Here is a 13,340-nt window from a genome sequence, read left to right as displayed (position 1 = left end):
ATTTTTAAACCACTTCTAATAAAAATATACTGAATTATTTGGAATATAATAAGTGGCCCTAGTTAGCAGGAAGATATGAGGAGTATGTACTTCAAAACTTTTAAATTAACTAAAGTTGCTGTATAGCATCCAGCATAATACATTTGACTACAAGTAAATTGTTTTTCTTTTAGGCGGTTACAGGCCATGAAGAATGTGTAGATGCATTACTTCAACATGGTGCTAAGTGTTTACTACGGGATAGCAGGGGTCGGACACCTATACACTTGTCAGCTGCCTGTGGACACATTGGTGTTCTTGGAGCCCTTTTGCAGTCAGCAGCATCTATGGATGCAAATCCAGCCATAGCAGACAATCATGGATATACAGCACTTCACTGGGCTTGCTACAATGGTTAAGTAATAGATAAAAATTGAATTAAGTGCCTATTGTATATTGCATAGAGACAGTTAACTATAATACATTTTGATATTAATATATTTGTAAGCTTAAAATTTAAGTTTAGTAGGAAGCCTGGGAACAATCAGATATAGCTACGTCCTATCCTTTAGCATACTAAAAGCCAGGATAGTAGTTGTCAAAGTTCTTTGAGATAAGCAATGATAGCTTTTAAAAAATTGTTCTTAGACCTTCAATAATTTGCATTTTAAGAGGTTTTATATATTTTCTGTGTCTTTTGTATGGTATGTTTGTTTTTTTATTATGTACTTTTACTTTCTAAATGTTCTTATATTAGGAAAAAATTAGTAAAGTGGGGAAAACAATGAAATGCATCACATTCCAAATTGAAGTCTATGTATGTTTCCTGAGCACATCAAAAAATAAAATCCTTATTATCACCACTAACATGCATGCTCAATGTTTTAAAGCAATAAAACCCTAGAAGATGTTTTAGAAACTTTCATAGGTTAACTTTTCTGCATTATTAGAACAGAATATTTCTAGCTTTCTAGAGACTCAGTCACAGTCATCTCTTTTATAGATAGACCCACAAAAGGTCATTCAGGGTAGCAGAAAGCTATTTTTGAGATACTAATGTTAAATATGGAGTTTGGAACCAGGTGCAGTGACATATACCTTATACTCCAAACAGCTCAGGAGGCTGAGGCAGAAGGATCACAAGTTCAATGTCAGCCTCAGCTGTTTAGCAAGGCCCTATGCAACTTAGGGAGATCCTGTTTTCAAAATTTAAAAAAACGAACTGGGGATGGAGCTTAGTGACAGAGTAATCCTGGGTTCAACACCCATTACCAAAAAATTGTTCAAAAAGGAGTTTAGCTTATAAAAATGTTCACTAAAATAATTTACATTGTGAAGTTTATTGATTTTTTTTCCTTGTATAGACCATAGATTTGATCATCTTAGAAAACATTCAGATTTATTACATACAGTGTGATCATCAATCCTATCAAAGTTTGGGCTTAAGCCTTTCACAGGTAGAGAAGTTTTTAAAACTTGTTAGGAATTTCACTTATAACATTGAGATTAATGTTAGTTGTAACAGCATGTCCACAAAGCTCTAATTCAAGTATTGCATCTGTTCTGAAATCAGCTGAATATGTTCACCAAATAATTGAGGTTTTCCCTGCCTGTAATCTGTGGCCTTGTGGTTTTTACTGTGAGAGCCATTGTGACAATGCCACTGAATTATTGTAAAAGGAAAAATCTGAATCTTTAAAATTACAGTTTAAGTAAATGTTCATAGGATTTCCTAGATTGCATTTTTATACCAATTCTTGTGCTAGACTTGAAAGTTTCATTCTTTCACTGTCAGAAATTTTTAGATTCTTCTCTTTTTGGTGTGGAGATGGGGCTTATCCTATAGTTGGTCATCCTTCAACTTGGAGTATGAATAGAACCATTAAAAAAACTTAAATAATTAAATCTGTTATGAATCCCAAAAGCTTAGCTTGGTCTCTTTTTCTTTTTTACTACCTTTTATCTTTAACTAAAATAGTTTTGAAAACTATAGGCTTTGACTTTTCTTTTTCCCTTTCAGCTCACTGAAGTTTGTATTTAATGATTATACTGTAATGGCCAAAGATTAGTCCTAACTCAAAGAAAATACTGTAGTTTGACATTAAAATTTAATTTGTTTTTATAATGTGACTTGACATTTATGAATATGAGGAAAACCTAAAATAACTAATATAGTGGGAAAACATCTACCAATGTGAATTTTGTTTGTGTAAAAAGTCAAGGAGGAGCTGGGGTTGTGGCTCAGTGGTAGAGTACTTGCCTACCATGTGTGAAGTACTGGGTTCGATTCTCAGCACCACATATAAATAAATGAATAAAATAAAGGTCCATCAGCAACTAAAAATTGGAAAAAAAAAGTCAATGAGATCAAACTCTTATGAATCCGGTTTGTTTACTTTTTTTTTTCTTCTTCTTGTACTGGAGATTGAACTCAGGGGCACTCAACCACTGAGTCACATCCCCAGCCCTATTTTGTATTTTATTTAGAGACAGGGTCTCACTGAGTTGCTTAGCACCTGGCTTTTGATGAGGCTGGCTTTGAACTCTCAATCCTCCTGCCTCAGTCTCCCGAGCTGTTGGGATTACAGGTGGGTGCCACCGCACCCAGTTTATTGTTATTGTTTTAATGTATCGATGATACCTGTGATTTTTTTCCAAAAGTTATTTTTTCTCAGGTAATACATTTAGTCATAAATAGAAAGTTATTCTCTCGTAATATTTCTTTTCAGGTCTATATATAGACCTGAATTATTTCTATTCTATGATGGCTAACTTCAAGTCCTAAGTACATTTTTTTTATAAGAGATAGAATTTTGCACAAACTTCATGCATGGTTGCCATTTAAAAATCAACAGATGTGTCTGATCTTCAGATTGTAGAAAAATTGTGATTCTGAATTGAGTTGGAAGAAATTAAATGTGTTTTGGTTATATGTAATAAGACTTTACAGTCTAAAATTAATACCATATTTATAGCCAAAAGACTGCTTTATAATTCAACATTCTGAAAGTCAAATATGTAAAATGGTTTTACTTTGACTAGTAATTGTATGGCTGGAAACAAAATTGGGATCACTCCAATAGAACAGAAAACAACCTTTCTCTCAAAATTAAAATGAAATGATGGGGCTGAGGTTGTGGCTCAGTGGTGTAGTGCTCGCCTAGCACATGCGAGGCCCTGGGTTCAATCCTCAGCAACACATAATAAATAAATAAAATAAAGGTATTGTGTCCCAAGTACAACTAAAAAATATTTTTTTAAAAAATGAAATGATAGCCAAGTCTTAAAAAAGAATTGGCTGTACATACTATGCTTAGAGTTCTAAATTTCAGTTTATATAATTCTTTAATCACAGAATTTAGAGTACTTAGATTATCTCATTTATTCTTTTAAAAACTTATTGAAGCTGTAAGCTTCCTCAGAATTGCCCTCTGAAATATCAGGAGGCCTAGTTCTGTCATTGTTTCAGTTTGAATATTGCCCAATAATGATTTCCGAAGGAGCCAGAGTTCCCTTTTGTCAGGAAAAACCATTTGATCTATAATCGTGAGTTAAAACTATTGATAGTGTTTTTAGAAATTGGAACTGAGAAGTTTTAACTGTGCTTATTTTTTTTAAATAATAAATACATTAAATTTAACATAAGAAACATTTTCATGAAGAATGTTTTTGAAACTTTTTTTAGTGGGAAGAGTTGGCAAATTTCTTTAGTGTCTAGTTTAAGAGAATAAATGGATTTTCATCCTATACATCTGTTTTCACGCCTTTTCAAAATCACCCCACATTTGCCCAGGCCACACTTTAAGAACCCATGTGCCAACATAATGAGAAGCTTTTCAGTCAACATTGAACATCTTTCCATTGATATTTCTTAGTAATGAGTTAATATTCAAGGAGATGGAATTAAAAGCAGTGTCTCAAACTAAGCATTTTGAGTGAGATAATTCTTTGTTATGAGGGACTGTACTGCACTGCAAGATACTATAGTAGCATCCCTCTGCCCATTCAAGGCCCATAACACTTCCTACCCCCAGTTGTGATAAGCAAAAATGTCTTTAGACACTGCCAAATACTTCCTGAAGGGCATAGTTGTGCTGTTTGAAAACCACAGAATTAGAGAAAAGATCTGATAAAATATGGAGCACAATCACAGATTTCCTAACAGTTACAAAACAATTTTAAATAGTTGAGCTATTATTTGAGAGTGTTAAGAGTAATTAACCAAGTACAGCATCGCTTAGCTAGCCAACTATTAAACCATGAAAGTAGACTGTAGAAATCTAAATTTGTTCCTAAAACAGATCCCAAATGAATAACAGGATAAAAGAAGCAGGTTTTTTTGTTTTGTTTTGTCTTGTTTTGGGGTACTAGGGATTGAACCCAGGCTCGCTCTACCATTAATAACTCTACTCCTTTTTATTATTATTATTATTATTTTATTTTAAAATAGGGTCTCATTATGTTGCTCAGACTGGCCTGGAACTTGTCATCCTCTTGCTTCAGCCTCCCAAGTAGCTGGGATTAAAGACATGCACCTATACACCCAGCAAGAAGTAAAATTTCCTTTCACAAATATTACAGGTTGAGCATCTCTCATTTAAAAAGTTTGAAATTCAAAATGCTTACATTACAGTTCAGGTTTCAGAGCATTTTGAATTTTTGAGTTTCTGATTAGGGATATTCAATCAGTAAAATATAAAAGTATTCCAAAATCTTAAGAACTCTGAAATGTAAAGCAGTTTTTCAGATAAGAGATACTAAACCTGTACTACAGGTGGGTGGGTAGGTTATTTGTTTTACTAATCCTTGGCTTTGTAAAAGGGACCAGAATAGATCATACAGACTAGTTAATAATATCACAAAGTGTTGTTTTTTAAGTCATAGTTGGACACAATATTTCATTTATTTATTTTTATGTGGTCCTGAGGATCAAACCAGCACCTCGAACATGCTAGGCAAGTACTCTACCACTGAACCACAACCCCAGCCCAGATCAAATCATGTTTGATACACAGTGATACTGTGAAGTCTTTGAACTTTAAAGAATAAGATTTGTATACTAAAAAAGGACATATGTAGTTTATCAAGTAAAAAGAAAGTTGCAGGGAAAAAAATCTCAGTTTACATAAAAAAGAAAGTATGCATACACTTGTAGTCATATATGCCTAGAGATTTTCTGGAACTCTTAAGGGACCAGTGGTTACAGTCTAGAGTAGAACTGGGAGATGGGATGGAGACGGGGATTTGTACTTTTTCCTTTTAGACATTTCTTTGTATTTGAGATTTTTGCCAGTACTTTTTAGATTTTAATAACTGGTTCTTGTTTATCTACTTAGGCCATGAGACATGTGTAGAACTTCTTTTAGAACAGGAAGTTTTCCAGAAAATGGAAGGAAATGCTTTCAGTCCTTTGCATTGTGCTGTGTAAGTGAAGCCTAAATAAATCAAATTTATTTTGAGTGTTTTAGAAAATTTACCATTGCTGTGAGAGTGATCACCTTGTTACCTTACACAGGATAAATGACAACGAAGGTGCTGCTGAGATGTTAATTGATACATTAGGTGCCAGCATTGTAAACACCACAGATTCAAAAGGAAGGTAGGAATTCAACTATGTAGTTTTTCACTTAGTAAAGCTCTAAAGGAAAAAAATTTTAACAACTAACCAAGTGTGGAACAATAAATAAAATAAATTAATTAATTAATTAAAAAGCCATAATTAATTGAAAATTGAATTTCATATTTGCAAGTATAACTTATTATAAAATCCTTTTTTTCCCCACTATTACCAGGGTTCTTATAATTATTTTTGGATTTTAGTCAATCTTTTTTAATTTTTTTAAAATATAAAGATTTTCATCCTCTTTTAAGAAGTATGTTTTTACAAAGTTAACAGTTTCTGAACAGGAATAAAAGCTGAAAGAAGAGTCCAGCAGTTGAATATGTAGTAGTTTTGGGGTCAGGATCTATTTCTTTTTGAAGTTTTCTTTACTAATGTAATTTTATTTTAGTGGTTTTATTTTTTTTTTTTATTGTTGGTTGTTCAAAACATTACATAGTTCTTGATATATCATATTTCACACTTTGATTCAAGTGGGTTATGAACTCCCATTTTTACCCCGTATACAAATTGCAGAATCACATCAGTTACACATCCATTGATTTACATATTGCCATACTAGTGTCTGTTGTATTCTGCTGCCTTTCCTATCCTCTACTATCCCTCATCCCCTCCCCTCCCTGTGGTTTTATAATTGATGCTTATTTTAGACTAGTTCTAGTTTACTTAAGCCTCTTACATTACTGAAAGTGCAGATTTCTGTGGCAGAAATTAGTAAGCTCCATTGATCCTGTTTGTATCCAGGAAATGCCTAATATAAACCCTTAAAATTGCTTGTTATAAGTAAGGAATAAGGAATAATTTTTTCCAATGTGTATAACATTTAGTCATGCGTTTCAATTTCTCTGTGTTACAGAACTCCTCTGCATGCAGCTGCCTTCACAGACCATGTAGAGTGTTTACAGCTATTGCTCAGCCATAATGCTCAAGTCAATTCTGTGGACTCTTCTGGAAAAACACCTCTCATGATGGCTGCAGAAAATGGACAAACAAATACAGTTGGTAAAGAAACTGTTTAAGAATTCTGTTTTTCTAAAATATGTAAGTTGCTTATATGTAACTTAGGTCCCAACCCTGTTTTCCACTAATTATCTCACTATTCCTGAGATACGAAAGTCTTTACCTGCTTCAGTCCACATTTTCACTTAGGGGCACAATGTTTTACTTTGCCCTTATTGATATAAAGAGTTAGTTTAGCAAGGCAACATAACAAACCAGTTAAGAACAGTGAATGTCAGTGACCCGGCAGGGTAAGGCAGGATGATTGCATGTTCAAGGCCAATCTCAGCTACTTAGCGAGGCCCTAAGCAACTTATTGAGACCCTGTCTCAAAATAAGCACCCTGGGTTCAATCTCTGGTACTTAAAAAGAAAAGAAAAAAGAACAACTCTGACTCTGCTAGGCACAGTGGTACATGCCTATAATCCCAGCAACTTGGGAGGCTGAGGCAGGAGGATCACAGGTTCTGGACCATCTTGAACAACTTACCGAGGCCCTATTTCAAAATTAAAAGAGAGCTTGTGCCTTAGTTTTTTCATTTGTAAAATGAGAAAAATAATGATACCCACTTAGGATTGTTGGGGGGGGGTGGGTAACATAAATCACTATAAATCCACAGCACTTAAAATAGTATTTTAGTAAGCACTCAAAAATGTTAATTGCTGTTGGTAGTGTCTGATTTACACAAGAATATAATTGTTACATACAATTATATCACATTATCTTACGTATGTTATGAATTACGATATTTTTCTTGCACTTAAGATTTTGTGAGGGATATTTTTTGCTCTGTCTTCATCTCTCTACAGTGAGTTATTGATAATCTAAGAAACATATTCATAAACATAAGAACTGATGCACTTTTTCCTCCCAGAAATGCTGGTTAGCAGTGCTAGTGCAGATCTGACATTACAAGATAACAGTAAAAACACCGCCCTCCATTTGGCTTGCGGCAAGGTATGTACAGATTTTAAGGATATATTTTCATTGTTATAAATCAACAGTGGCATTAGAAGTTTTTCGACTTCACTTAAGTGAACCTCTGTAATGATGGCCAATATCATATTTCTTGAAAAGAAATATTGGCTCTGCCAGGAATTGTGGCACACTACCATTATCCTGGCAACTTAGGAGGCTGAAGCAGGAGGATTGCAAGTTTCAAGCCAATCCAGGCAATTTAGTGAGACACTATCTAAAAAGAATTAAAAAGTGCTAGGGGTGTAGCTCACTGGCAAGCACCCTGGACTTAATCCCCAGTATGGGGGAGAGGGAAAGAGGCGGGTGTGTATTAAATTTTGGAAGACAAACCTAACACAGTTTCTTAATTCTTCTTGTCCTTTCCCCTTACTTCCACTCCTAACAAATGTTTGGGCAAATATTTAAGCGATTGGCCAGGAAAATTCATATGTATAGTATTATACATAGTATGACCTACGTTTAGGAATTGTTGGATGTTTAAATTATTTTTAATGGTACTCAAGTTTTTAAGAGTTGCTTGCCACAATTTTAGGGTCATGAAACTAGTGCCTTGTTAATACTGGAAAAGATAACAGATAGAAACCTCATCAACGCAACCAATGCAGCCTTGCAAACGTGAGTACTTTCAGTATCTAGTGTAAATATTGTTATTTTTATAATTATTAAAATGACAAATGAATTTTTTAAGTATGTAGCCAATGTGTCTTACAAGTCATAGAAGCAGTTAAAAAGTGAAGAACAGTTTTTACAACTTACAAAACTTATTCCTGAAATCATCACAATTGAAAACCTTATTACATGCCAGGTGTGGTGACATATGTTTGTAATCCCAGTGGCTCAGGAGGCTTTTCTCAAAAAATATAAAAAATGGCTGGGGATATGGCTTGGTGCCCCTGGGTTCAATCCCCAGTACGAAAAAATAAAAAATAAAGCCTAATACTAGAAAAGCTATTGAACTGAAACTGTATTAGAACATTGGCAATAATGTATATTTTCACAACCTATTTAACCTGCATAATTTTCTGAAGCAAAGTAGTACTATTTTGTGTATTTTATTGAATTCCCCTGTAAAAATCTTATTTGACGCTAGGAATAAATGATAATCTAAAGAGGTTTTGGAAGTAGTCAGTCAAGTTGAGCCGGGTCGGGTGGCGCATGCCTATAATCCCAGCAGCTCAGGAGGCTGAGGCAGGAGGATCACAAGTTCAAAGTGGCCTCAGGAATTTAGTGAAGTGCTAAGCAACTTAGCAGGAACCTGTTTCTAAATAAAGTATAAATAGGGCTGGGGATGTGGCTCAGTGGTTAAGCACCCCTAGGTTCAATCTCTGGTACCAAAAAAGAAAGTTTATTTTCCTTCAATTATAAATATATCACTATAAAAGCATGTTCAAAAATCAAGTTCTTAATAATACAAACAAACCCACTTTTTGTTAAAGAAAAAAAAATCTTTAAGAGTACTGGTTCACATTCAGAGGTCAGTCAGATCCCTTGAGGGTCCAAAAATTAGTCACAGGGTCTGTGAGCTGTTTTCAAAGTCTGTGCTACTGCAGTTTCTGTTATGTATGTTTGTCAACCTTATGTTTTAGAACAACTTTAGAATGCCTTTTCATTGATTAAATCTTTTAAACATTGTGTTTTAGAGTGTAACAAAAGGGTTTAATGAAGATGGAAACCTGTGGCTAAGCTTATACTCATTGGGGGGGTATGACACTACATTGTACAGAAGATCTGCAGTCCTCACCCCCATTTCATTATGGTTAGAACTAGATATCTCAAGTTTATATCTCTGGGTCTTTACCACTTGGCAATAATGCTCTTTACAACCAGGCATGTGTCTTTGTGCACTGCTCATACATGTACATGTACGATTTTTCCCCCAGACCTCTGCATGTTGCTGCCCGAAATGGGCTAACAATGGTGGTTCAAGAACTTCTGGGGAAAGGAGCAAGTGTCCTTGCAGTAGATGAAAATGGTAAGTAGGCTCTGTATTTCTGTATTCTCTTCCTTTAACCTATATATTGCTAAAACTTTACATCTTTTTTGCAGTACTAGGGATTGAACCCAGGGCCCTATACATTCTAGACATGTGTTTTACCACTGAGCTTCAGTCCTAGCCCTTTTTATTTTGAGACATGGTCTTACTGAGTTGCCCAGGCCAACCTCAAACTTGCCGTCCTCCTGTCTCAGCCTCCTGAGTAGTTTGGTAGCTGGGATCACAGGTGTGCACCACTATGCCCAACTAAGCTTTTATCTTTTGATGGTACATATTTGAAGTAAAATAAACCTTGGATTTTTTTTTTTTTTTAAAGAGAGAGAAATTATTTTTAATATTTGTTTTTCAGATTTTTTTGGTGGACACAACATCTTTATTTTATTTTTATGTGGTGCTGAGGATCGAACCCAGCGCCCTGTGCCTGCCAGGCAAGCGTGTTACCGCTTGAGCCACATCCCCAGCCCTGTTATTTTTTTAATAGGGCAAAGAAGAAAGCTGAAATTAATATTGAGTTGTACTTCATGGCAAAGGAATAAGGGCAAGAGAAACAGGAAAAGTTTAAGAGATGAACCTCTGAATTTACATATTATCTGATAAATATATTATCTGTTAGTATTTACCATTTATACTTACCAATATTGTTCATCTTAGTAGCCATAGTTTTTGTTCTTTCCATAAATACTTATCAGGGCCCTACTTAAGGGTCTTATTATGCAAAGCCAGTCTTTCAACTCATACAAGTAGAGCGTGTACCTTTTCCTACCAGAGAATATCACCTTCAATAGTTCTTCCCTTTTGTGTTCTGCAAGAATTCTTTATTCTCTTCCTAGATATAATTGGTTCTATATTTATTTTTCAGTTATAGGTGGACACAATATCTTGATTTTTTTTTTTTTTTAGTGCTGAGGATCAAACCCAGTGCCTCATGCATGCTAGGCAAGTGCTGTACCACTGAGCCACAACCCAGCCCCTCGTTCTATTGTCTTTTGAAAAAAATCTTTTAATATCCTGTTGCTGCCAGCTGCTGCTTTTTCTGTTTTCCATTGCAGCAGAACTACTCAAGAATTGGCTTTCTATCATCAGGCCTTTGCCTCTACCACACTGCAAAACTGTTTTCATCAAAATCACTAATTGACCCCATGATGTTAAGTCAATTCCTAGGTCTCAGTACATTTAACAGATCAGCTTTTGGAAAAAAATTGATTATCTCTTTATTTACCTTTGGTAAACTTTCTTTCTTTTGGGGGCTTGATACTCCCTTGGTTTTCCTCCTACTTTACTGTTTACTCTAATTTCTTTTACAAAATTTCTCCCTCTTCCTAACTCCCCCTCTACCCCTGATGGGGGCTTGAAGCCAGAGCCCAGAAGCCTTTTTCCACTGAATCTCCAGTCCTTTTTTATTTTGAGATAAAATCTCCATAAATTTTTAAGGCCTCAGCCTCCCAAGTCACTGGGATTACAGGCATGCACCACAGCACCCAGCCTCCCTAACTTCTTAATATTGGAGGATTTTAGGAGCCAGTCTAAAAACTACCTAATGCTAAGAATTCCAAAACTTATGTTACCAGCCTAGACTTTTTATGTTCTCTATTTTCCTATACCCAGCTGCCTAATGGACAGTAGCACATATAGGTTCAAGAAATATTTCAAATCTAATAAGTCTAGGTCTCAACTGTCAAATGTTCACACACACAAACACACACATCACAAAGCCTGTTTTCCCCACAGACATGCTAATCTAGGTTGAAGAAAATTCCTCTCCTGGGCTGGGGTTCTTGCTTAGTGGTGGAGCGCTTGCCTACACATATGAGGCACTGTGTTCAATCCTCAGCACGATAGATAGATAGATAGATAGATAGATAGATAGATAGATAGATAGATAGATAGATAGGGTCATGAAAACAACGGTAGTCATCCTGGGGGAGGATTTCTCTCAACGCTACATATTAATTAATTAATTAATTAATTAGGTCATGAAAACAATGGTAGTCATCCTGGCGGGGGGGATTCCTCTCCTTAATATTGCTCTCAAAAATTTAAGAGTTGTCCTTGATTGCTGTAATACCCAGTGTACACTTTATCAGCATGTACTAGTGAGTCCATCTCTAAAATGTATCTACAATTTGCCTACTTTTTTTTCTATTTATACCGCATTGGTGGGTTGTTGCTGAGGTGTGTGTGTGTGTGTGTGTTTTGCAGTACTGGGAATTGAACCATGGTCTCACATATTCTGGACACATACTCTACCACTGAGCTACATCCTCAGCCCTGTTGGATCCTTTTTAAAAAACACGAGGTCCAGGTGTGGTAGCATATACCTGTAATCCCAGTAACTCAGGAGACTAAAGCAGTGAAGCAGGACGATCACAAGTTCAAGGCCAACCTTGACACCTTAGCAAGACACTGTCTCAAAATAGAAAATAAAAAGGACTAGAGATGTAGCTCAGTGGTAAAATGCCCCTGGAATCAATCCCTAGTACTAGGGGAAAAAAAAAAATTATACAGTAAAATATATATATAAGAACATGTTTTTCTTCTGGATGTCAGTTTACTCATAGTTCTTTTGTTGTTGTTTTTAGATACACGTGACAGTGTATTTTGACATGTAGTACATATGTGGAGTATTATCTATTCCAATTAGGATCCAATTCTTGTAGTTGTACATCATGTGGAGTTACACTGGTCATGTGTTCATATGTGAGTAAAGGAAAGCTATGTCCGACTCATTCTACTGTCTTTCCTATTCCCATCCCCCTTCCCTTTATTCCCCTTTGTCTAATCCAATGAACTTATATTCTTCCCCTCCCTACCCTCCTTTATTGTGGGTCAGCATCTACATATCAGAGAGAATGTTCAGTCTTTGGTTTTTTGGTACTGGCTTATTTCACTTAGCATGATATTCTTCAGTTCCATCCGTTTACCAGCAAATACCATAATTTCATTTTTCTTTATGGCTGATTAATATTCCATTGTGTATATATACCACATTTTCTTTATTCAGTCATCTGTTGAAGGACACATAGGTTGTTTCTATAGCTTGGCTATTGTGAGTTGAGCTGCTGTAAACATGAATGTGAGTATGTCACTGTAGTATGCTGATTTTTAAGTTCTTCGGTTTAGACCAAGGAGTAGGAGAACTGGATCAAATGGAGGTTCCATTCCAAGTTTTCCGAGGAATCTCCATACTGCTTTCCATAGCGGTTGCACCAATTTGCAGTCCAACTGGCAATATATGAGAGTACCTTTCTTCCCACATCCTTGTCAACATTTATTGTTACTTTTATTCTTGATGATTGCCATTCTGACTGGAACGAGGTGAAATCTTAGAGTAGTTTTGATTTGCAATCCTCTAATTGCTAGAGATGTTGAACATTTTTTCATATATTTTTTGACCATTTGTATTTCTTCTGTGAAATGTCTGTTTAACCCCATTGCCCATTTATTGGGTTATTTGGGTTTTTTGGTGTTGAGTTTTTTGAGTTCCTTGTATATCTTAGAGATTAATGCTCTATCAGAGGTGCAGGGGGTAAAGATTTTCTCCCATTCTATAGGCCCTCTGTTGGCATTCTTGATTGTTTCCTTTGCAGTAAAGAAGCTTTTTTATTTAATACCATCCCATTTATTGATTCTGGATTTTACTTCTCATGCTTTAGGGTCTATCTTATTGAAGAAGTTAGTTTCCAAGTCAACATGAAGGAGCATTGGGCACAGGGTCTCTGGTCTAATGCCTAGGTCCTTGATCCACTTTGAGTTTTGTGCAGGGTAAGATAT

The 13,340-nt window shown here is 35.5% G+C and overlaps 1 protein-coding gene across 9 annotated transcripts in view; it reads left to right on the top strand.

The window, feature by feature from the left end:
- Positions 1-13,340, top strand: part of Ankrd28 (ankyrin repeat domain 28) — a 202,538-nt gene that overhangs the window by 160,879 nt on the left and 28,319 nt on the right. For 6 of the 9 annotated variants that reach the window (XR_011709138.1, XM_071619265.1, XM_071619273.1 and 3 more), the window contains 7 exons: positions 174-393; positions 5,316-5,403; positions 5,495-5,578; positions 6,456-6,601; positions 7,473-7,555; positions 8,109-8,191; positions 9,457-9,548. Coding sequence is in view for 8 of the 9 variants with exons in the window: in XM_071619265.1 (XP_071475366.1) it covers positions 174-393; positions 5,316-5,403; positions 5,495-5,578; positions 6,456-6,601; positions 7,473-7,555; positions 8,109-8,191; positions 9,457-9,548 (796 nt within the window). In the remaining variant the exon portion in view is untranslated. The other 3 variants (XM_071619286.1, XM_071619285.1, XM_071619291.1) reach the window with 3 other exon arrangements.

Source organism: Marmota flaviventris, chromosome 1, assembly GCF_047511675.1.
Source record: "Marmota flaviventris isolate mMarFla1 chromosome 1, mMarFla1.hap1, whole genome shotgun sequence".
Classification (NCBI taxonomy): domain Eukaryota; kingdom Metazoa; phylum Chordata; class Mammalia; order Rodentia; family Sciuridae; genus Marmota; species Marmota flaviventris.
Note: the sequence above shows the minus strand (reverse complement) of the source record. Positions and strands in the feature narration are given on the sequence as shown.